The sequence below is a fragment of the Tinamus guttatus genome, unplaced genomic scaffold, assembly GCF_059628265.1.
Source record: "Tinamus guttatus ecotype Peru unplaced genomic scaffold, ASM5962826v1 Tinamus_guttatus_pri_ptg000049l, whole genome shotgun sequence".
Taxonomy (NCBI): Eukaryota; Metazoa; Chordata; class Aves; order Tinamiformes; family Tinamidae; genus Tinamus; species Tinamus guttatus.
In genome coordinates, this window is record NW_028288583.1 from 851,090 (window position 1) to 876,054 (window position 24,965).

Consider the following 24,965-nt stretch of genomic DNA (forward strand, 5'->3'; position numbering starts at 1 on the left):
CTGGGTAGTAGTCAGCAACTACTGAAAAAGCCAGAATTTTCCTGTAGGTCCTGACCTTGCAGATATTCTAGAAAACCCAGGCATGTGACATGGCCGTACAGGCCTACTTCAGCGTCACTGAATCAAGTGCCTGAAATTAATTACAGTAGCGGTTTGCATTGTCAACATGTTAACATGTCAACATGTTACATGTCTTCTCAGTGGTGGCCAGTGATAGGAGAAGGGGTAATGGATACAAGTTGAAACACAGGAAGCTCCATCTCCATGTAAGGAAGAAAGTCTTTACAGTGAGGGTGACAGAGCACCGGAACAGGCTGCCCAGAGAGGCTGTGGAGTCTCCTTCTGTGAGATCTTTCAAACCTGCCTGGATGCCACCCTGTGCCCTGTGCTCGGGGAGTCCCTGCTCGAGCAGTGCGGTTGGACTAGATGATCTTTAGAGGTCCCTTCCAACCTTAACCATTCTGTGATTCTGTGAAAAAGCCACAGAATACAGCTTGAGGTACAGAACGGACTTTGAGAAAAGACAAGTCTCACGTGAATGTTGATGCTTCAGTGGTACAAGATACCCAGAGGGGACGTGAGATCAGCCCATTCCTTTGTGTTTCCAAGAAGAGTCAACAAGGAAAGAGAGACATAGTAAAGATGAAGAGATCCCAGGGTGAGAGCAAGGTGGGGAAGCTCAGCTATCTGCAAACTGCGGGGAAACAGGTGCTGGCATGGGAAGTGTTGGACAGTCCAAGGGTGAGATGGCCAAGGGCAATACCATGGCTGAAAGCTTCCGAAAGAACTGGCTGGCATGGGGAGCTGCAGGCAGCCTGGAGTAGGGAATCTCTGGGATACAGGACCAAGAGACACAGAGTGTCACTGTTACAGTCTGTGTCCTTGTACCACGGGGGTCAGCCCCAGCTTGGAGCCTGAAAGGGCAGCGGACACACACAGCCCTGCCCCCTGGAGCTGCTGTGCCCACAGTGGTGCCTGGGCTGTGGGGTGAGTGCCCTGAGCTCTGCAGCCCTCTGCGGTGGGCACTGCTGTGGGGCCACCCCCAGCCTGGGCTGCTCTGCTGGGTGGGCTGGGGAGAGGGCAGGGGAGGTGGGAGAGCTGGGGAGGGCTGGACTGGAGAGGGTCCGGAGAGGAAAACGGCGTTTGTTGAGCTGGGTGTCCTGGGTTGCATGGATCGACTGTGAAGGGGCCGCAGGGCATTTGTCACAGACTGGTCCCTCAGTTTGGCCATTTCCAGCACTAGTCCAACATGTGACATTTGCATTGCTGGGGGAGAATGCCAAAACAGGAGGGCTGTGGTGGGCTGAGACACCAAGGGTTGTTGTGGGGTCCGTACTGGGGAGACCATTCCCCATCCTGGAGTATCCTACTCCATGCAGTGCCTGCACAGCAGGGCCATGGGGCTGTGTGCAGGGCACCAGGGACGGGAGCCACAGGGCTCCTCACTGCTCCACTGCATAAGAGAAACTGCCAGGGCAGCTCTCCCACTGCTGCCCCACAAGCTCTTGTCCCTGCTCCAGACATGCCAGGCTAGATCATGAAGACCAGAAGGTCCCTCAGGCAAAGCTGTGCCAGCCTTGGGGAGCTGCCCTGACCACCGGGACATGCAGAGTGTTCCCCTTGTAGAGCCTTGTCCTGCTGGGAGGGTGGCACGGGCACCAGGGGAATGGCCTGTGTCTGCCTGAGGTCACTGTGGGGCTTCTGCATGGCAGGTGAACGCATCAGTCCCTGCACTGCAGCCTCACCAGCCATGACCCCTCACTGCAGCCTCCACTGCTGTTCACTCCTGCCCCTACTGACCTGCCACCACCCCCACATTGCCCTGGCTCCTGTCACGTGTCCCCACACCCTTAGGACCAACAGTGCGGCAGGAGCTGGCACAGCCCTATGGCCACTGCCTGACCCCCAGGCCTCCCCCCCAGGACATTACAACCATCTTCCAGTAGGATAGGAAAGACCATCTGGGGAGTGATGGGCTGATCAGGGCCACCTCAGGCTGTGGGAAGTAAATCATTCTATGAGCTAGTTCCAGCTACATGAAGGGACAGAGAACTGCCAAAGCACCAAGGGAATAATTCTACCTTGGCAGAACTGGAGAGCCCAAATTGGATCTGATATACAGACACGGCCTGTGCTCTCCCAAACACAAATCCATGAGGATGGCCAAACCATGGCACAGGGATTCAGAAAGGTTCTCAGATCTCCTCTTTTCTCCTCCTATCCTCAGAGATAATCTAAACTTCACTGGAAAAGGCCCAAAGATACCTCCTCTGCTGGGACCTGTCTTCAGGACCTGAACATTCTTTCCAAAGACACCTGGGAATTTGGAGCTGTTGCCTCCACTGCTCACCGAGGACAGATGTCTCAGAGCCACCCACAGTTCTGAGGGGCCTGACCTCTTGTGAGGGGCATCTCCCTGTCTGCAGGGGTCTGGGTGGTCACAAAGTGGAGAAATGTCTCTGACTGATTAACTACCCATCTCTGAGGGATCACAATGAATTAGGATGAGGGATGGGAAGAGGGTGGAGCTTCAATAGATACTTTAAATAGAAACTCCTTAAAGTGTAGAGCTTAAGTAGAAATTCCTGAAAGGAGTGAGAAGATAATGTACTCCATCAGAGGAACTAAAATCCCAAAGACTCAGGTAATCATCAAGACCTTCAGAAACCGGAAACCTGGACATTAGCTGACAGAAACCATTAAACTGTGAGGATCCCTGGCTTGCACCATGGTGCTCCAAGGAGGAAATATGGTCACCAACAGTCCTCACAGAGGTCTCCCAGAAGGACCTGGAGGTGGCAGGATGGGATCTGGGAGCAGAGCACTGCTCTCTCCAGCCACCTTCTCCCATGCTGATCAGCAAGACCCTGGGGCCATCACTCAGCTCCACCACAGGGCTCCCTGCACTCTAACGCATGGCTATGCCCGGGCCACCCCCAGCTCCAGAGCAGGCCACCTCACACTCTCAACACACCAGGGCCACCAAGCAGTTCCACCACCAGGCACCCTGCACTCTAACACACTGCTATACTGGGGCCACCACCCAGCTCCAGAACAGGACACTCTGCACCAGGAGTATTTCTGTCTGTGTTACACTGAAGCAAACAAAAGAGCAAAGAAGGATGGAGATACCCTCCCCTGAAGACACTGACATTCTCACACTTACTTCTTTATGTTGCTGTCTCAGCTGAAATCAATACTGAAACGGGGCATGGGACCAAGAAATGAAACTGTAGTTGCTGAGTTTCTCCTGGAGCGTTTCTCTGTTGCAGTCAGCCTGCGGCCAGTGCTGGGCAGTGTCTCCTGGGCAGATGGGGGAGCAGAACAGGAGGGGCGGGAGCTGCAGCCGCACGGCCAGCGCGTGACCAGGCAGCTCGTTGGGCGGCTTCGTGCGCGGTCAATGCGTGATCACCTGGCTGATTGGCTGGTTGGGTTGCTGGGCTCTGCGTGCTGCCGGGCCGGGCAGGGGCTGCTCTGGGGTCGGAAACTATCTAAGTTGTGTTTAACCCTAAATAAAGGTCTTTGGCTCACCAACACAGAGACCCTGCTCCTCAATACGCCCACAAATGGTGCCCAACACCCTCTCTTCAGGCACCCCAAGCACAAGAAAAGGCTCACATGCCTCCTGCTCAGCAAGCATTTGCACCTGGCTCCTCACACCACCTGCCCCAAGGGAAGGAGCCCATGCTGAGCCATTCCTCTGGCCATTCCTTTCAAGGGGGGCCGATGCTTTTGCAGCAACTGCCAGCTGCACCTGCACACCCCCAAAGCAACTGGAGCTCTCGGTCTCTCTTCACAAGACCAGCTGCTGCACACAGTGACCTCGCAACCACCAACAGCCTGAACAACCCCACAGACCTCCCATCTGCTCAACAGCAAGCTGCTCACACACAGCTCATGCAGACTGACCGCACATGACTCAGCAGCTCTGCTCAGAGGTAAAAGACTGTGCTGAGACCTTTGTCAGTAATGCCTGGGAGACCATGAAGGAGGCCTTGGATCAAAAACGCCATGCCAAGACAAGAGCCTTACAAAACAGCTCAGCAGGAAGCACTGTGGAGAGGGTGCAGCAGCCAGGAGAGCAGCGTGACCGGCCTCTGCCTGCAGCAGCTTCAGCAGAGAACTGTGCAAGGCGGGTGGCAAAAGAGCCCAGCCCCGAGATGGCAGCAATGCGAGGCAGGACCATGGAAGGCCCGAAGGAAGGCCAGAAGGAAGAACAACTCCTCTGGGAGAATCCAGGGGGCATCAGAAAAGAACACAGCTCCCATCTATCATCCTTCTGGGAATGGCCAGGATTTCAGAGAGTGAAGTAGACGTTGAAGAAGCTGCAGAAGAACATTCAGCACATCTGCTCCCATTCCTCTGAAAAAGCTGCATGTAAGATGCGGAGAGCACAAGGGAAGGCAGGCAGGAGCCCTTCGCTTCCTCCTTACCACACACATCAGTTCCTTGATCCCCAGAACTGGAAAGCCAACTTAAAGCAAGACCAGGAAGTACATGAGACCCCATCCCCTGCACGGGTCAGCAGGATTCCAGACAGTTGGTCTGTCCTTTAGCTCTGAAATTCCCTTCTCAGAGACAGACCATGAAGAGAGCCCTGCATGCAAAGCTGGGAACGGACAAGCCAGAGCAAGACGAGTGCTCAGAGAGGGCAGTACCTTGGGGGCAGCCAGAATGAAGACGTTGCTCACAAGGGCCCTTGTGCCCAAGTCACGAGGCAGACAAGCTGCAGCTTCTGTGCAAGCAGCCTGCGTGGGGCAAGGGCTTCCCAGCGCCTTTCCTGCCGCCAGGGGCACTGCACACGCCTGGGCTCTGCAGGTATCGTGCACGCAGGCAAGGGGGCTCCCAGCACTTGCCCTCACAGCCACGGGGCTGAGCTCGCTGCCCAGCCCTCTGCTCGCGCCTCCCTGCAGGGAACACTGCTCTGCTTCACACTTCCCCTCCAGCATTCCCAGGGCAGCAGACAAATGCCTGCCGCCAATTCCCCGTGCCACCAGCCCTGCGGCTGCTTGGGAGCCACCCAGAGCCCTCCACACACCTCTGGCACCAGCCCCTTCCCAGCAGCTGCACTCTGCCTCGCAGGCGCACTGCGGCATGCCAGCAAGCAAGCTTGGCCAGCAGCAAGATGCTCCTTTGGGCTGCAGCACTTTGGTGGCAGGGGTTGCACTGCTTGCTTTTGGAGGGTTTTCCTACGCGTGAGGGAAACACCCGATGGCACAGGGGCGATTTCCTGCTCCATCTGCCCTTGACTTTCCTGTCCTTACACAAGGGCTGAGAATTCGCCTCTGTTAGCAAGTGAGCATTGCAGCCCAGTGCTGGGCAGAGCTGCAGCAGCTGCAGGTCCCTGCTGCTGCTGAGGGCACATTTGTGCCTGCTCTGCCCTCTGCAGCCCTAGGAGGTCGTGGCAGGGCCAGCAGTGCAGGAGCCGCACCAAGGCTGCTCTCAGCCACAGCACACGGCCCCTGCAAGATGCGCGGCAGGACAAGAGAAGGAACCCAGCAGCACCAGGGGCTCCCAGGCCACCACCAACTCACAAGGGCTCTGCTGAGGACATGCACACCTGGCCCCGGGGCACAACTGCCCTTTGCGCTCATTGCGCTACTGAGGAACAGGTTGAAGCAGAGCCCCAAGTGCAGCCCGGCCTCTGGGCAGGCAGCCGCCAGCAGCGCCATGGGGCTGCGTGAGGAGCCCTCCTTGGCACCCAGCAAGCCCAAGGCCACGCACTGCTCTCTGCCACCAGGCTCAGCAGTGCCAAGGGGAGTCCAGCACACACAGACCCTTCCTCACAGCAGCCCCCCTGGCCCCTGCCGCTCTCCTCCTCCCCCCACGGAGCAGTGGAACATCCCAGAGGGGCAGTTATCGCCATGGGAACACGGATGCTTCCCAGGGCTCCGTGGACCAGTGGCCCCAGCGCTGGCCACGCAGCAGCAAGGCCAGGTGAGCAGCAGGGCCGCGCAGCACCAGGGGCCACCCGTGGTGCCCACAAGATGCAGGGGAGCTGCGGGGCTCCAGGGCAGCCTGCGCGATGCCTCCCAGGGGAGGCCCCAAAGCCGCCGCGCGCCCCTTGGCGCTCGCACCGCTGCCCTTGCCCTTTTCTCTGCTCCGCTTGGCCCTGCGCTCCCCCCTGCCTGGCTGCCAAAGGGGCTGCCGGGGGGAAGGAGGCTCCTGCGGGCAGGCCCGGCACTGCCTGCTCCGGGCCCCACCGCTCCTGCGCACGGAGACGCCAAGAGGCTCCTGGGACAGAGACCCCTGCTCTCAGGGCTGCAAATGACAACAAGTCCTCTTCTCTTGCAGACACAGGAGACTTAAAAAATGGATAATTCAGGAATTGAAGATATGGACTGGGAGAGCTCAGTGCAGGTACTGTGTGCGCAGGCAGAGGCTGCGCGGGGACGGCTGGCGCTTGGCTCTGCGAGAGCATCCGCAGGGCTGGTGGCAGAGGTGCCAGGGAGCTCTGGCAGGCCTGGGTGCTGGGGCAGAGCTGCGCCAGGGCCAGGAGCGGCCAAGGCCTCGGGGGCTGCTGCCTGAGCCTGGCGCCCTGGCTCTGTGCACCGCCTGCCCCGCGCACGCAGGGCACACGAGGGCCCACGCACAGAGCCAGCGCTGCCACCATGACCGTCCCCACAAGTTCTCCTGCTCTCTTCCAGACTTCCTGCACTCAAGGTTTGGTTGGCTGCACCAACGAAGAGCCAATGGAGTGGGAGAGCTCAAGTTGCAGCCTCCAGGTATTGCCGCGCAGCTGCACGGAAGAGCTGGGGCTGGTCCTGGCCCCTTCCCGCTTTCCTGCTTCCCGCTGCAGGGAGAGGGGCCCTGGGACCAGGGTCCTCCGGCTCTGGGACCTGTCCTGCATACACCTCCCTTTCTCTTGCAGGCTCCTGTCATGAATGGGGGGCTTGCAATCAATGAGCCTCAGCCCATGGAATGGCAAAGCTATGGCAGCAGCCAGGTACAACCCCCGCAGCCCTTGGACGCGCTTGTCCTTACTCTTCCCCAGGCACTGTCCCCACCAAGGTCTCCCGCTCTCTTCCAGACGGTGGGGAACAGCGGCCTGGTCGGCTGCAGCCAAGAGGAGCCCATGGACTGGGAGAGCTCCGGCTGCAGCCCCCAGGTATGGCCCCTGCTGCCGGCTGCACGGGCAGAGCTGGGGCTGTGCCCGGCCCCTTGGCGCTGCTCCACGCTGCCTTTGGGGAGCAGCCGCGCGGGAGCCTGGCCCAGGTGTGCGGGCGCTCTGGCGGGCCGCGGCGCCGGGGCAGAGCTGCACAGGGCGCAGGAGCGCCCAAGGCCTGGGCACCTGCTGCCTCAGCCCCTCTGCCGGCCTCTGGGCTGCGCTGGCCACGCCAAGCCTCTGCCAGGGCACCAATGACGGCAGCGCTGCTGCCAAAGAGCCCGCGCAGCCGCCAAAGAGCCTCTGCTCCACGGGAGCCCCCGAGCCGCTCCTCGGCCCTGCTCACGCCTCCTTTCCCTTGCAGGCCAACGTCCCCTTCACTCTGGCTGCTGCCAGCAAGCGCTGGGCCCAGGGATGCCAGCGATAACCTGCTTTTTTCTATAGACTCTTATAGTAGCATTTGTTGTTGTTAATGTTGTTGTTGATATTGTTGTTGTCATTGTTGATTATATTGTTGTAATTTTTCTTGTTGTTATTGCTTATTATATTGTTATTTTTGTTGTTGTTGTTTAAATATATATTCCTGTATCATGGCTTAAGTGTTGCGTCTTGTTTCCACTTGAGCTCAGGCACAAAAATCATCCCCATTGCAGATGTGTGTGTGCAGCCCCATGATTCCAGACCTTAGGGGCAAGTGAGGGCCAGCAAAACGTCCCTCTAGAACTTCCCTTCACACATGGCCCTGGGTTGCCACAGTCTCTTTGCCATCTTTTCTTTTTCTTATTCTTTTTCTTTTTTCTTCTTTTTCTTTTTTCCTTTTCCTTCTCCTTTTTATTCCTTTGTGTACTTTTTTCTTGTTCCTCTCCTTTGTTTTCTTTTTTTCTGTTCTTTTTCTCTTTTATCCTATTTCTTTTTCGTATCTCTCTCTTTTTCCTTTTTTTTCCATTTCTTTTTCTTTCTCTTGTTCTTTTCCCATGTCTCGTTCTGTTTCTCTTCTTATATCTTTGTATCTCTTCTTTCTTTTCCTTTTTCCTTTTTGATCTTATTTTCCTTTTCCTTTCTTTCTTTTTCCTTTCACTGTTTATTTTCCTTTTTATTTTTTCAATCTTTTTCTTTCCCTTTCCTTCTACTTCTATTTATCCTTACTCTTCTTTTTCCTTTATCTCCTTTTCTCTTTTTTTTTTTAACCCACCTCTTTCCCCTTTCTTCCTTCTTTGCTTTGCATTTATTTCTTCCAAAGTTGGTCTCCTGGGACATCACTGTAGGACATCACTGAGCCCAAGAGCATTCCCCACAGGCAGCAGGGACTGCAGCTCTGCTCAACACTCAGGCGCTTCCCTTCTAAATGCCTGCACTCAAGCAGTGCCAAGAGAGGACAAGCTCATCCTCAGGAGAGCAGGCATGGCTCTCTGGAAAGGAAGGGAGCCTCCAAGGCCAGGCCTGCAAAGGAACAATGGTCCTTTTCCAGCAATGTGTATCCATTCCAATGACAGGTGGTGGAATTTCTTGCTCCTTTAGGGAGTTCGGAGTGAGTGTATGGTGCCTGGCAAAATGGGACAAGCGAGGAAGAAGACAACGAGGTTGTTGGCAGATGAGCTGGCAGGCAGCACTGCCAGGACCAGCGGGAGTCACGTGGCACACGGGGAGCAGCTGAGTGCGCCCAACAGCCTGGCTCATTGCGGGCAATGACCACCTGCAGGGACCAGCCCTCACGCACACGCTCGCCCCAGTCCTGCTCCACTGCTTTAGCCCTCTCTTCAGCTTCCTTCAAAGAAGCTGCCCTGGTTCTGCCGCATCTCTGCATGGTTCTTGCTTCAGGAGACAGGCCAAGAGGGCAGCCTCAGATCCTGAAGCAACCACAAGTGTCATGAGCAGGGCATGATGCTCACTCCTTCCAGCAGTCTGGAACATAGGGATACACTGGGCCTTGGAAGCAAAGCACCAGCACCACATGCCCTGCAGAAGCACCAAGGCCACGGAAAAGGAGGAGAGCAACTTTGGCACAAACTGCCCTCTCTTTGGGCACCCCAGGCACAAGAAAAGGCACCCATCCATACCCTGATCTTCCACAGCTGCAAGGAGCAGGGGCCTCCTTTGGCCCCTTTGCCATATGCAGCAAACCAGCAGGGCTGCATCTTCCCAAGCAAGGCCACTGCAGCCCTGAACGGACCACAACGGGCACCGTGCTCGCACCCAGCAGCGAGCAGTCCTGACGCACAGTGCGAGCAGGCTCCTGCCGGCCTCTTGGTGCAGCTTGCTGAGCACACCTCTGTGCTCACACACCTCCTGCTCAGCAAGCATTTGCACCTGGCTCCTCGCACCACCTGCCCCAAGGGAAAGAGCCCATGCTGAGCCATTCCTCTGGCCATTCCTTCCAAAGGGGGCCCACTGCCAGCTGCACCTGCACACCCCCAAAGCAAGAGGAGCTCTTGGGCTCTCCACGCAAGACAAGCTGCTGCACACAGTGACCTTGCAACCATCAACAGCCTGAACAACCCCACAGACTGCCCATCTCCTCAGCAGCAAGCGCTCAGACACAGCTCATGCAGACTGACAGCACAAGATCAAACAAGATGCCCTCAGGGTGTCCATGTTAAAGAAACTAGGAGCAGCAGCAGGAGCCTCGCTCTTCTCTCCCTCACGCTGACTCACCCAAGCACAGCTCTCCTGCTGCTGTGAAAACCAATGTGTGCAAGCCCAGCCTGCGGCTGCTCTGCTTCAGAGCACAGTGTCTGTGTCCCCAGCAAGAGGCCTGTGCTTGGCCCTGCCATGCTCACCCCAGCCCTTCCACAGCCCACTCACGCCTGAGACCTGGCAGCTGCTGGGGCCAGCGCGGGGCCTCTGGCAGCAGGGCCTAAGCTGCGTCCACAGGGGCAACAAGGAGGAGGCGGCAGCGACAGCCCACTCAGCCTCACCTCCACCCCTGCAAAGGCCGCGGCACAACTCATTCATCCTGCATGGCAGCTCTGAGCACGTGCAGGACACCAAGGGCATCAAGAGGAGGCAGCAGGGATTCCCCAAGCGAAAATAATGCTTAAGCAACCTGTCATGGTGCCATGGGGAGGTGCAATGACTGGCTGGGGAGATGAGGGGAGAACAGTGGCTATTGTCTCCCTCGACTTCAGCAAGCCCTTTGATACTGTCTGCCATCACAGCCTCCTCAGTAAGCGCGGGCAGGGTGGCTTAGATGAGGCGGTGAGGTGCATTGAGAAGGGGCTGAATTGGGCAGAGCTCAGAGGCTTTTGAGCAGCCTGAGGATAGCGCCGTGCCCAGGGCTCGGGACTGGCTGCACTCTTGTTCAGCCTGCTCAGCACTGACAGGGATCAAGGCACACAGGGCTCCCTCCGCATGTTGGCTGGTGATGCACAAGTGGGAGGAATGGCTGCTACAGCAGAGCTCTGGGCTGCCCTTCTGAGAGCTCTGGACAGGCTGGAGAGATGGGCCCAGAGGAAGCTCCTGAAGGCAAGTGCCCGTCCAGGGTGGGATGGGAAGCTGGGATGACTGGCTGGGTACATGCGGGGAGGACTTCACCCACCCACGGCCCATCTGGAGTATTGGGAGATTGCTTGGTAGGGATAGGGATAGATGCTGGGCTCCTCCTCGGAGAGACATGGAACCAATGGAGAGAGTCTAGCATCGATGGCTTCAATAGAGACAGGGCTCTGTGGAGCGGAGGCCCTGGAGGCTGCAGCACTTGCACAAGAGGCCAGCACGGCGGCTCGCGGAGCGCACCACGAGCACACGGGCTGCTGGCAGGAGCGCGCGAGGCTGGGACTGAGGTGTGCGGGGAAGAGGGGCTACGTGTCCTGGTACCTGCTCGCGCTGCACTTGAACCCCTAACCTAGAGCTAGGCACTCGGCTCTTGGGAGTTTGTTCTCTTGCGGGGAAGTCCAACAAAACCCACATTGCATCCCTGTATTTGGCTGTTTCCCAAGCTGCTTTGGAAGGAGGAAAATGACCCCCCCGCTCTGCACAGGTGCCCGGGGTGCAGCGTCCCTGTCTCCCGCACCGTGGGGCTGCACTGCCCCAGGGAGCAGCTCCTGCCCCACGCACCGGCCTCCCAGATGCTGTCATGCGCAGCACAGGACCAGGCACATGGCTTAGCATTCTCTGCTGATAGGAACGTTGCCTCTACACACATGGCCAAAGTCTCATGCCGTAAATTAACTCTTCGGGTGCTGCTGAACTGCTGCTGGAAACAAAGCAACCAGGGTTTGACATGAGCCAAATTCCGTATTCTGAAACTGCATTGGAGGAAGGGGGAGGCAGAGGGAGGGGATGGGAAATCCCCACTAGTCTATAATCCCTGGCCCATCACCCCAAATAAGCCTGGAGCTGAGCACTCAACGTGCAATCGCCCTCCCTGCACCAAGAGAGTCAAGGAAGAGGGTGATGGCTTCAGCAAGCCCAGCACAGATTTTCCATACTTGGGAAAGTCAGTAACATAAAATATATTTACCAAGTTTGATCTTTAATTAGAAAAAGGTGATGCCGGATAAGCAGGGTTTTTGTTTCTGAGCTAGTGATGTCAGAGATGCCAAGAGCATTTCTGTTGGCATGAGAGATGCCAAGATCTGGGGACCAGGATGGAGGCTGCTCGGTACAGCAGGAGCCCCTTGCAGCATGGCAGCAAGCAAGCTTGGAGAGCAGCAAGATGCTCCTCTCGGCTCCAGCACTTTGGTGCTGGGGTTGCTCTGCTTGCTCTTGGAGGGTTTTCCCCAGCACGAGGGGGATGTCCTGCTCCATCTGCTCTTGGCTTTCCCGTTTTACCCAAAGGCGGGGAATTCATCTCTTTTAGCAAATGACCATTGTAGCCCATTGCTGGCCAGAGCTGCCAGGTCCCTGCTGCTGCTGAGGGCACATTTGTGCCTGCTCTGCCCTCTGCAGCCCTAGGAAGCTGTGGCAGGGCCAGCAGTGCAGGAGCCGCACCAAGGCTGCTCTCAGCCACAGCACATGGCGCCTGCAAGGTGCGCGGCAGGACAAGAGAAGGAGCCCGGCAATGCAACAGGGGCTCCCAGGACACCACCAACTCACAAGGGCTCTGCTGAGGACATGCACACCTGGCCCCGGGGCACAACTGCCCTTTGCGCTCATTGCGCTACAAAGGAACACGTCTCAGTCGTGGAAAACAAAACTTCCTCCAGTCAATTGGGCTGTAAGGGCAGGAGGGGAGCAGGGAAGAAAGAGCAACGCGTTCAAGGCTGCTTGCAGGGCTGGAAGCAGAGCCCCAAGGGCAGCCCGGCCTCTGGGCAGGCAGCCACCAGCAGCACCATGGGGCTGCGTGAGGAGCCCTCCTTGGCACCCAGCAAGTCCAAGGCCACGCACTGCTCTCTGCCACCAGGCTCAGCAGTGCCAAGGGGAGTCCAGCACACACAGACCCTTCCTCACGGTGCCCCCCTGGCCCCTGCCGCTGCCCTCCTCCCCGCACGGAGCAGTGGAACATCCCAGAGGGGCAGTTATCGCCACGGGAACACGGATGCTTCCCAGGGCTCCGTGGACCAGTAGCCCGAGCGCTGGCCATGCAGCAGCAAGGCCAGGTGAGCAGCAGGGCCGCGCAGCACCAGGGGCCACCCGTGGTGCCCACAAGATGCAGGGGAGCTGCGGGGCTCCAGGGCAGCCTGCGCGATGCCTCCCAGGGGAGGCCCCAAAGCCGCCGCGCTCCCCTTGGCGCTCGCACCGCTGCCCTTGCCCTTTTCTCTGCTCCGCTTGGCCCTGCGCTCCCCCCTGCCTGGCTGCCAAAGGGGCTGCCGGGGGGAAGGAGGCTCCTGCGGGCAGGCCCGGCACTGCCTGCTCCGGGCCCCACCGCTCCCGCGCATGGAGATGCCAAGAGGCTCCTGGGACAGAGACCCCTGCTCTCAGGGCTGCGAATGACAACAAGTCCTCTTCTCTTGCAGACACAGGAGACTTAAAAAATGGATAATTCAGGAATTGAAGATATGGACTGGGAGAGCTCAGTGCAGGTACTGTGTGCGCAGGCAGAGGCTGCGCGGGGACGGCTGGTGCTTGGCTCTGCGAGAGCAGCTGCAGGGCTGGTGGCAGAGGTGGCAGGGAGCTCTGGCAGGCCTGGGTGCTGGGGCAGAGCTGCGCCAGGGCCAGGAGCGGCCAAGGCCTCGGGGGCTGCTGCCTGAGCCTGGCGCCCTGGCTCTGTGCACCGCCTGCCCCGCGCACGCAGGGGACACGAGGGCCCATGCACAGAGCCAGCGCTGCCACCATGACCATCCCCACAAGTTCTCCTGCTCTCTTCCAGACCCCCGGCACTCAAGGTGAGGAGCCTATGGAGTGGGAATACTCCAGCTGTGCCCTACAGGTATTGCCCCTGCGTCCAGCTGCATGAGGGGAGCTGGGACTGGGCCTGGCCCCTTCCCACTTTCCTGTTTTCTAATGCAGGAAGAGGGGCCCTGCGACCAGGGTCCTTCAGATCTGAGACCTGTCCTGCATACACCTCCCTTTCTCTTGCAGGCTCCTGTCATGAATGGGGGGCTTGCAATCAATGAGCCTCAGCCCATGGAATGGCAAAGCTATGGCAGCAGCCAGGTACAACCCCCGCAGCCCTTGGACGCACTTGTCCTTCCTCTTCCCCAGGCACTGTCCCCACCAAGGTCTCCCGCTCTCTTCCAGACGGTGGGGAACAACGGCCTGGTCGGCTGCAGCCAAGAGGAGCCCATGGACTGGGAGAGCTCCGGCTGCAGCCCCCAGGTATGGCCCCTGCTGCCGGCTGCACGGGCAGAGCTGGGGCTGTGCCCGGCCCCTTGGCGCTGCTCCGCGCTGCCTTTGGGGAGCAGCCGCGCGGGAGCCTGGCCCAGGTGTGCGGGCGCTCTGGCGGGCTGCGGCGCCGGGGCAGAGCTGCACAGGGCGCAGGAGCGCCCAAGGCCTGGGCACCTGCTGCCTCAGCCCCTCTGCCGGCCTCTGGGCTGCGCTGGCCACGCCAAGCCTCTGCCAGGGCACCAATGACGGCAGCGCTGCTGCCAAAGAGCCCGCGCAGCCGCCAAAGAGCCTCTGCTCCACGGGAGCCCCCGAGCCGCTCCTCGGCCCTGCTCACGCCTCCTTTCCCTTGCAGGCCAACGTCCCCTTCACTCTGGCTGCTGCCAGCAAGCGCTGGGCCCAGGGATGCCAGCGATAACCTGCTTTTTTCTATAGACTCTTATAGTAGCATTTGTTGTTGTTAATGTTGTTGTTGATATTGTTGTTGTTATTGTTGATTATATTGTTGTAATTTTTCTTGTTGTTATTGCTTATTATATTGTTATTTTTGTTGTTGTTGTTTAAATATATATTCCTGTATCATGGCTTAAGTGTTGCGTCTTGTTTCCACTTGAGCTCAGGCACAAAATCATCCCCATTGCAGATGTGTGCGTGCAGCCCCATGATTCCGGACCTTAGGGGCAGGTGAGGGCCAGCAAAACGTCCCTCTAGAACTTCCCTTCACACATGGCCCTGGGTTGTCACAGTCTCTTTGCCATCTTTTCTTTTTCTTATTCTTTTTCTTTTTTCTTCTTTTTCTCTTTTCCTTTTCCTTCTCCTTTTTATTCCTTTGTGTACTTTTTTCTTGTTCCTCTCCTTTGTTTTCTTTTTTTCTGTTCTTTTTCTCTTTTTTTCCAATTTCTTTTTCAAATCTCTTTTTCTTTTTTTTTCCATTTCGTTTTCTTTCTCTTGTTCTTTTCCCATGTCTCTTTCTGTTTCTCTTCTTATATCTTTGTATCTCTTCTTTCTTTTCCTTTTTCCTTTTTGATCTTATTTTCCTTTTCCTTTCTTTCTTTTTCCTTTCACTGCTTATGTTCCATTTTATTTTTCCAATCTTTTCCTTTCCCTTTCCTGTTGTGCATTGGAGTGCATTTGGAGTGCGGCTGCAAAGGGCATGCCAAGGGAAGTGTTAAGCAGTGCCACGACTCATGCCTGGCTGCCGAGGTCCACCATCGCGAGACGGAATGAACAACACTTCAATGTGAAGCAGGTTGGATTCGCTTTACTATTGTCTCCTACGTAGCTTTATACAATTCCAACATCTGTACACGCGGACACGTGCTAAGCAACAGCACTCCCATTGGTTGGGCTATAGTGTCCATGCATAACTAGCTTGCAGCTGACTGGTGTTCTTCTCGATGCTCTGTTGCTGGGCCTCCCGGACGCTTATCTGGTTGTGGCTGGCTTAGTTCATTAAAAGTTGCTAAGAAGCGTTATCTTCTCCACCGGGTGACCTTGAATCCTATTACTTCAGTTCCTCATATTCTTGCAAAACCACCAAGGCCCCAACACCTGGCAGCTTTTGTGGCTGGGCTGAGAAACAGGGTCTGTGCTGTTTTCCTGCCGATAGAAATGCTGGAGTTGTGCATTAGTGGTAGCATGGAGTTAGGAGATGGAAGAAGCACAGAGCCCCATTTGGAGTGAGGCTGCAGAGGGCATGCCAAGGGAAGCGTGAAGCTGTGCCAGGAGTCATGCCTGGCAGCTTTTGTGGTTGGAGTGAGAAACAGGATTGTTCTTGTTTTCCTTACTAAAGAAGTTGTGGAGTTGCGCATTATTTATGCTGTGGAGTTAGGAGATGGAGGAAGCATAGATCCCCATTTGGAGTTAGGCTGCAAAGAGCATGGCAAGGGAAGTTTGAAGCATTCCCAAAACTCATGCTGGGCACACTTTGTGTTTCGAGTTAGAACTAAGGTTGGATTTGTTTTCCCGATGAAAGGAGTTCTGGGATTGTGCTTTAGTGATAGCATGGAGTTAGGATTTGGAAGAAGGGCAGAGCCCCATTTGGAGTGAGGCTGTAAAGAGCATGCCAAGGGAAGTGTGAAGCAGTGCCAAGACTAAATCTGGGCACAATCTGTGGTTTCGATGAGAACAAGGGTTGTTGGTGTTTTCCTGCCGAAAGGAATGCTGGAAGTGTGCTTTAGTGATAACCTCTCAATGGGCCTCTCGTGACCTCACAATGGATGCCCTCACAATGGACGACCTCAAAATGGGCCTCTCGTGACCTCACAATGAACGACCTCACAATGGAAGACCTCACAGTTGGCCTCTCATGACGTCACAATGCATGACCTCACAGTGGACAACCTCACAGTGGGCTTCTCGTGACCTGACTACGGACGACCTAACACTGGATGACCTCACAATGGGCCTCTCATGACCTCACAATGGACGACCTCACAATGGACGACATCACAATGGACGACCTCACAATGGGCCTCCCGTGACCTGACAATGGACTACCTCACAATGGACTACCTCACAATGGGACTCTTGTGACCTCACAATGGATGACCTCACAATGGACGAACTAACACTGGCCCTCTCGTGACCTCACAATGGACGACCTCATAATGGGCCCCTCATGACCTCACAATGGATGACCTCACAATGGATGACCTCACAACGGGCCACTCACAACCTCACAATGCATGATGTCACAATGGACAACGTCACAATGGGCCTTCCGTGACCTCACAATGCACGACCTCACAATGGGCGACCTCACAAAGGGCCTCTCATGACCTCACAATGCATGACATCACAATGGACGAGCTCAAAATGGACGACCTCACAATTGACGACCTCATAATGGGCATCTGATGACCTCACAATGGACGACCTCAACAATGGGCCTCACGACCTCACAATGGATGACGTCACAATGGACGACCTCACAATGGGCCTTTCGTGACCTCACAATGAATGACCTCACAATGGATGACCTCACAATGGGCCTCTCATGACCTCACAATAGACGACCTCACAGTGGACGACCTCACACTGGCCCTCTCGTGATCTCACAATGGATGACCTCACAATGGACGACCTCACAATGGATGACATCACAATAGACAACCTCACAATGGGCCTCTCGTGACCTCACAATGGGCCTCTCATGACCTCACAATGGACAACCTCAGAATGGATGACCTCACCATGAGCCTCTAATGACCTGACAACGGACAACATCAGAATGGACAACGTCACAATGTGCCTCTCACGACCTGACAATGGACAACCTCACAATGGATGACCTCACAATGGGCCTCTCATGACGTCAAAATGGATGACCTCACATAGGATGACCTCACAATGGCCCTCTCGTGCCCTCACTGTGCAGGACCTCACAATGGGCCTCTCATGACGTCAAAATGGATGACCTCACAATGGACGACCTCACAATTGGCCTCTCGTGACCTCTCATTTGACGACCTCACAATGGACGACATAACAATGCACGAACTCACAATGCGCCTTTGTGACCTCACAATGGACAACATCACAACAGACGACCTCACAATGGGCCTCCCGTGACCTCACTATGGACTACCTCACAATGGAGGACCTCACAATGGGACTCTTGTGACCTCACAATGGATGACCTCACAATGAACGAACTAACACTGGCCCTCTCGTGACCTCACAATGGACGACCTCACAATGGGCCCCTCACGACCTCACAATGGATGACCTCACAATGGCCAGCCTCACAATGGGCCTCTTGTGACCTCACAATGGATGACCTCACAATGGGACTCTTGTGACGTTACAATGGACGACCTCACAATGGACGACCTAACAGTGGCCCTCTTGTGACCTCACAATGGACGACCTCACAATGGGCCTCTCACGACCACACAATGAACGACCTCACAATGGACGACCTCACAATGGCATCTTGTGACATCACAACGGATTACCTCACAATGGACGACCTCACAATGGGACTGTTGTGTCCTCACAATGGATGACCTCACAATGGACAACCTCACAATGGGCCTCTCGTGACCTCACAATGAACGACCTCACAATGGACGACCTCACAATGGATGACCTCACAATGTGACTGTTGTGTCCTCACAATGGATGACCTCACAATGGAAGACCTCACAGTTGGCCTCTCATGACGTCACAATGCATGACCTCACAGTGGACGACCTCACAGTGGGCTTCTCGTGACCTGACTACGGACGACCTAACACTGGACGACCTCACAATAGGCCTCTCATGACCTCACAATGAACGACCTCACAATGGACAACCTCACAATGGACGACCTCACAATGGGCCTCTCATGACCTCACAATGAACGACCTCACAATGGACGACCTCACAATGGACGACATCAAAAGGGGGCCTCTCTTTAACTAAAACTACATGACCTCATAATGGACGACCTCACAATGGGCCTCTCGTGACCTCACAATGGATGACCTCACAATGAACGACCTCACAATGGACGACCTCACAACGGATGACCTCACAATGGACGACATCAAAAGGGGGCCTCTCTTTAACTAAAACTACATGACCTCATAATGGACGACCTCACAATGGGCCTCTCGTGACCTCACAATGGATGACCTCACAATGGACTACATCATAATGGATGACCTCACAATGGACGACCTCATAAGGGGCCGCTCGTGACCTCACAATCGATGACCTCACATTGGACAACTTCACAATGGGCCTCTGGTGACCTCACAATGGATGTCATCACAATGGGCCTCTTGTGACCTCACAACGGACGACCTCACAATGGACGACGTAACAATGGGCTTCTGGTAACCTCGCAATACACGACCTCACAATGGGCCTCTGGTGACCTCAAAATAGACGACCTCACAATGGGCCTTTCAGGACATCATGATGGATGACCTCACAATGGACGACCTCACAACGGGCCTCTCGTGACCTACCAATGGACAACCTCACAATGGACGACCTCACAAGGGCAGCGGTGCGAGCGCCAAGGGGCGCGTGGCGGCTTTGGGGCCTCCCCTGGGAGGCATCGCGCAGGCTGCCCTGGAGCCCTGCAGCTGAAGAAGAAAAAGAATAAAAAGAATAAAAATAATAACGAGGAGAAGGAGGAGGAGAATGACAACAACAACAATAATAGTAACAACAACAATAATAATAAGCAGTGTATCTTATTTCAATAGCAAGGGAAAAAGTTGTTTGTTAGTGACCTCTTTTATCATTGCATCTTCAATGTGTTGAGCAATACCTACAACATATGCAGGATCTGCGACAACATTGAGTGATCCAGGCGAAAGCAATTCAAAGGCGTGCAAGGCCGCTGATAGTTCAACAGTTTGTGTGGATCCTTCAACCATTAAAATAGATATAACGAATCTGTTTGTCTCCATACAACCAGAGCTCTATGTGTTTTCCCTGATCCGTCCAGAAACACTGTGCGTGCACCTTTAATGGGAACAGCAATACATCGGTTCCTTGGCTGCAACACAATCTGAGAGAGGGAATGTAACAGCTTATGTTATGGAAGGGTATAACGTATCTCATTTACGTAATCAGCCAGAGCGCCTTAGGAGATGGAGGAAGCGCAGAGCCCCATTTGGAGTGAGGCTGTAAAGAGCATGCCAAGGGAAGTGTGAAGCAGTGCCAAGACTCATGCTGGGCACCCTTTGTGGTTGGAGTGAGAAACAGGATTGTTCTTGTTTTCCTTACTAAAGAAGTTGTGGAGTTGCGCATTAGTTATGCTGTGGAGTTAGGAGATGGAGGAAGCATAGATCCCCATTTGGAGTTAGGCTGCAAAGAGCATGGCAAGGGAAGTTTGAAGCATTCCCAAAACTCATGCTGGGCACACTTTGTGGTCCGGGTGAGAACCGGGCTGCTTGGGCATCCGATGCCCTTGGAAGGCAGCAGGGAACGTTGGCAGTGCTGGAAGGGGGACGGGATGTGTGTGGGAGCTGGGGTAGTGGTTGCTCTCTGGTAGTGACCTCCCTCTCCCTGCCACAACTCCCTGCCACGGGTTGTATGGTGCCTGCACCAGAACACCAAGGACGTCAGGGAGTCGTCGGCGCGGGTCACCTTGAACAGGACCCTTTGCCTGCTGGCCCGCTCCTACCCTGACAAGGTGACCGTGAGCCTGCTGTGCTGCTCCCCACTCTGCAACAGGTACAGGGCTCGTCAGCCTCCAGAGCTCATGGCACATGGGCAGAAGGGCCCAAAGGTGCAGAGCCAGGACCTTGGGGGCTGCCAGCATGGAGCGGTGGCTGGGGGCAGCGCCTGCAGCGCCTACCCAGGCTGCAGCCGTGCCCGAGGAGGGCCCTGACCCAGCCCTCCGGGTCTGCAGCGCTGCCAGCACCATGTGGAAGGTGCTCATGGAGGAGCCCCGCGTTGCGGCAGACGTGCTGGAAAACCTGCTGAGCTGGATGGAGAAGTGGCCCCTGCAGGAGCTGTCCGGCTGGGAGGCGGACAACGCCGGCATCCTTCCCCTGGCTGTGAGTTGTGGGATGAAGCCTCACTCTGCCCCAGGCTGCCAGCTGCCCCCCTGGGCCCTCTGCTCTGCAGGGACCTCCCCGGGCCCATGGATGCAACATGCCCAGTGCCAGCCCTCCACGCACCAGCACAAAGCGCTGAAAAGAGCTGCTTGGGCCTCTCTGAGCACCAACACCCAGGCTGGCCATGCTCAGGAGATCACCGTCCTACCCTGTCCCCCGGTCCCATTTCCTGAGGCCCAAGGCTGTGCTGAGCCTCTCCCCTGGGTCTGCGGCACTGCGACAGGCCCTGCTCAGCGCTGAGGTGTCTCTGCTTGTTTTCCACAGGCAATGAGAGCCTTGCGTGCCATCGTGCAGGAGCCCGTCTGCCCGCAGGCGGTGGAGGCGGAATTCTGCCCGCTCTTCCTGGCGCTGCTCCTTCAGCTGTTCTCCGCAGCCGAGTTCACCCGCCAGGAAACCCATCACCTGCAGCGGGAAAGCCAGCGGGATGAGTCCCACGCCAGCACCCACGTCAGGTGCTCCATCCCGCTCGCCCCGTCTGTGCCTTGGGCCCGGAGCCAGGGCCAGGCTGCCGCTGTGACCTGGGCTTTGCTCGCATGCAGGTGCACCGTGGAGGCCATGCAAGGTCTCCTCCGCTGTGGTGGCTATCGGGACGTGGCACAGGCTGTCGAGCAAAGCGGCGGCTGGGAGCTCTTGCTGCAGGCAGAGTCATCTCAGAGGGGACTCGTTGTGCTGGCCAGGTACAGCCCTTTACGCCCTGCTCTCCCCCAGCACCTCGGCCTCGGTTTCGGGGTCACAAATGTCCTTCCTTGGGAGGGAGGGGAACTCCAGCTCTCCAAGAAAGGGACTGCAGCCACAGTGCTTGTGGCAGGGAGTAACACAGCAAAATGGCCATGGGAGCTCCCTGCCCCATTGCAGTGTTGAGAGCTGCTGGGGGAGCAGTTGGTGTTGGGAGTGCTGGGAGCGGATGCCTTGAAAGAGGGCTCCCCTCCCAAAGCCCTGGAGTGCCCTCCCCTGGGGCCTGGGCTCCCATCACAGAGAGCCCTGGGGACACGCTGGCTGCGGTCACGCTGTGCCGAGCACTGCCCATGCCTGCCTTGACCTGCACTGGGAAATAGCTGAGGGGGCTGAGCCATTTCAGAGCAGGTTTGCCTGCTCGGCTGAGGACCAACAGCACCTTCTTCCTCCTGCCAGAGTGATGAGGGGCACGTGCAGACCCCTGTGCTACTGCATCTCCAGACAGCTGCTCAGGCTGCTGAAGAGCCCAGAGGACCAGCTCCATCACCTGCCCACCATGGCTTTCCATGTTGAGGTGGGCCTCATGGCGAACGGTGCCTGTCCGGAGGGGACTCTAAAAGCTCTCTCCTCACACTGGGCACATGCCGGGGTGTAATGTTGGTCAATGGCTCTTTGCATAACGTTGGTCAACGGCTCTTTGGGTAATATTGGTCAATGGCTCCCTGGGTTATGTTGGTCCCTGGCTTTTTGGGTAATGTTCGTCAACGGCTCCTTAATGGCTCCTTAACATGGATCAACAGCTCTTTGGGTAATGTTGGTCAATGACCCTGGCCTTGACTCCTTTCCACTGATCTTTGTGAGGGCCAGGCGCCCTTGACCAGAAGGAGAGCTGGGATGCAGGGCTGCCCACTGCAGGTAGTCCTGCGAGCTCTGCCAGGCTCTCACTGTGCGCTGCCTTTCAGCTGCTGGAGTGCTATGAGGCGGCCAAGATGGACGGGGACGTTTTGACGCTCCTGTTGAGCTACGCGCAGGCTCTGAGCCTGGAGATGCGCAGCCTGGCGTTCCAGGGCCTCCGGAGGCTGTGCAAGAGACCGGAGATGGTGAGTAGGGCAGCAGCTGGGAGAAGCCACGCTGGCAGCCTGGGGCTTCCCGGGAGGCGCTGGCTCCCCCAGGCCCTTGGCCTTTGCTGCCACTGAGGAGGGGTGGGAGCTGCTCCCCGGTCTCCACTGCCCTTCCTCTGCCCCGAGTCTTTCATGGCAGCTCCTTGGCTGTGCTGCACAAGGACAACGGCTCCGGTGCCCTCGGGAAGGGCTCCTGGCCTGGAGGCAGCAGCCTTCCCCCATGGAGAGGCCCTGGCATGCCCAGGGGCCCTTGGACAGGGCTGCCCTGCCCTGCAGCCCTCATGGGGAATCAGCGCCCAGAGCCCTTGTGGGCCTGCCCTGGCTTCACATGAGGCACTTGTGTCTTCCACACAGAGGAGGAAAATGTGGGGCCTGACTAAAGACATCGTGGAGTGCCTGCAGGACCATCGAAGTGATGTGCGCGTGGAGAGCCTGGTGTTGCTGCAAAACTTCTTCAGCCACCTGGATCAGAAGATCTGCTATCCCTTTGTCCCATGGCTGGCAGAGAAGCTTCTCCCACACTTTGAGGATGTAAGGCTGGGGGGAGAGCTGGAGACTCTCCTGGCGGGTGTAGGGCCCTGTTCGCGTGGCTATGAGTGCTGTGTGTCCCTCTGCACGTGTGCCCATGGGCAGGTGGATTTGCAGCTCCCACCAAAGGCCCTGCTTCCTGTCAGGTCTTCTGCCCTCTGCTCGTCAGCCCATTCCCTGTGCTGCCCTTGGAGTCCTGGGCTGTGGACTAGATCCCTGGCCCCGCTTCTGCCTCAGCTGCTCTGTCTCCTGCTTGACTCCCTGCGCTGCTTGTCCTGGCCTGGGCAGAGATGAGCTACGAGGCAGGAGCAGGCTGGAGAGCAAGGCAGAGGCCGTGCCCCAGGGCTGTCCCTCCCTGTGGGCCTCTTCTGCACGGGGGCCCTGATGGAGCCCTAGAAATTCCTGGCAGAGGGAGAGGGAGCCAGAGCCCAGGGAACCTTGTCCCGCTGCGGCCGACGACCCTCCCTCTCCAGGCTGCATCCGCAGAGGTTGTCCCCAGCTCGTCCCTATGGAGGGCTGGGGAAAGTCGCACCTGGAGAGAAGGAGGTCTCACAAAGGCAAAGCCTCCTGTCATGACCAGTTCCTGGGATCCCTGCTGAGGCCTCCCCTCCTCTCCTCCCTCTCTGCAGGAGGACAGCACAGTTCAAGAGCTCTCTGTCCTCCTGTTCAAAGACCTGCTGGCCGCCACGACCGGCATCAGGAAAGAGGGCATGAAAGAGCTGGTGCACAGGAGCCTGGTCCCGCTCTTCCTCCACATGAGCGAGCAGATCCAGAGCGTGGCCCAGGTACGGGGAAGGCCCTTGGGGAAGCAGTGCTGACATCGCTTGGGCGGGCCTGAGCACTAAGGCACGGGCTGCGGACAAGTGTGCCCTGGAAGACATGTCAGCGTGAGGGCCGATGTCCCGTGTCCCCAGGAACGGGCAGGAGCTGCCCCTGCCTTCAGTGAGGGGCAGAGCTGGTCCCAAGCAGGATGTTCCTGTTACGGCCTGGGAAAGACTCCGAGGCCTGCCCACATGAGGGGGATACAGGGTGTCTTGTCCTGGCTGTGGTGGCATCTCGCACTCTCTGCGGCTCTGCAGGCCTCTCAAGGAAGCCCTCGCCGGTGCTGCTCACCTGCTGCAGTGGGAGAAGCTCAAGGAACTGGCCAGAAGTGGGGAGACCTGGAAGATCGGGGAGCACCTGGTGAGCACAAGGCCTGAGTCCCTGGGCCCAGGCTGGGGAGAGGGGGCAGAGCTGGCTCCCCAGGAGGGCTCCTCGCCAAGTAATGGCCTTGTGCTGTCTCCAGGTGCACAAGGACAAAAGCAGAGCGGAGCACTACCTTGAGCACAGCCTGCGCTACCTGCAGGACACGGAGGCGTGTGTGCGGGCGGGAGGCCGCCGTGAGGTTCCTTGGTGAGCCACGAGGCCAGGGCCACCCCTGGGCACACGGAGGGGCTGCGAGGAGGCTCTCGAGGCCCTCGCTGCCTGCCTGCATCCTCCACGCTGGGGCCGTGCTGGGGCAGCCTTGCCCAGGGGGAGGAGGACACGTGGCCAGGCTGCCAAGGCCAGCGGGAGCTGCGCTGCCAGGGCCGTGCCGGGGACTACGGGGGGTGACGGGCGGTGTTTGCCTGGGGCTCATCGGGCAGCAAGGGAGGCAGAAGGAGGAGAAGGTGCAGGAGATCTGCAAGGGTGAGTGCGAGCAGCGCAGCGCCAGCTGGCCCTGCCAGGGGGGAAGGAGGAGCCTGGAAGGGAGCCCCAATTCCCTGCCCTGCCACAGGCGACCAAGGCCCCGTCTGCTGTGTTGGGCCAGGAAGGGGCTTTGGGGGTCACCTGGGGCATTCCTGACCAGCAACCTGCAGCAGATCCCTGATCCCTCGTGCTCCCTCCTCACTGTGGGAAGAACTGGGTGGGACCAGCCCTGTTCTGGGGGGATTCCTGGGCTCTCTGCAAACACGGGAGTCTCTTATCTGCTCTGTTCCTTTCTACCTCAGCCCTCCAGCCTCTGCAAAATGACGCTGAACCCGCAGTCCGCAGCCTGGCAGCACAGACCATCCTGCTCCTGACAACACCAAGGCAAAGGTCCTGCTTCGGAGCGCTCGGTCGCTGGCTCTGGCGAGTGTGGGAGAGGTGTCACCCTCCTGCCAGGAGGTGACTCTGCTGGGCAGAGCTGGCCCCAAAGTGCCAACGCCACAGTGCTGCACACCCAAGGCCTGCAAGTGCTCTGCATCCCCGCTGGCAACTCCTGCAGCAAAAGGACAGCTCCACAACTCAAGTGCCTCCTGTTCCCTG

General features: G+C 57.3%; 1 protein-coding gene across 1 annotated transcript in view; it reads left to right on the top strand.

Annotated features, from left to right (window-relative positions):
- Positions 1–19,838: 19,838 nt before the first annotated feature.
- The window catches only part of LOC148595891 (maestro heat-like repeat-containing protein family member 7), a 34,407-nt gene continuing 29,280 nt past the window's right edge, over positions 19,839–24,965 (top strand). Inside the window, 12 exon segments of the mRNA XM_088539818.1 lie at positions 19,839–19,987; positions 20,166–20,313; positions 20,638–20,825; positions 20,913–21,050; positions 21,505–21,622; positions 22,011–22,148; positions 22,524–22,700; positions 23,327–23,482; positions 23,787–23,879; positions 23,983–24,060; positions 24,062–24,089; positions 24,668–24,792. Of these exon segments, the coding sequence (XP_088395944.1) occupies positions 20,179–20,313; positions 20,638–20,825; positions 20,913–21,050; positions 21,505–21,622; positions 22,011–22,148; positions 22,524–22,700; positions 23,327–23,482; positions 23,787–23,879; positions 23,983–24,060; positions 24,062–24,089; positions 24,668–24,792 (1,374 nt within the window). The 5' untranslated portion in view covers positions 19,839–19,987; positions 20,166–20,178.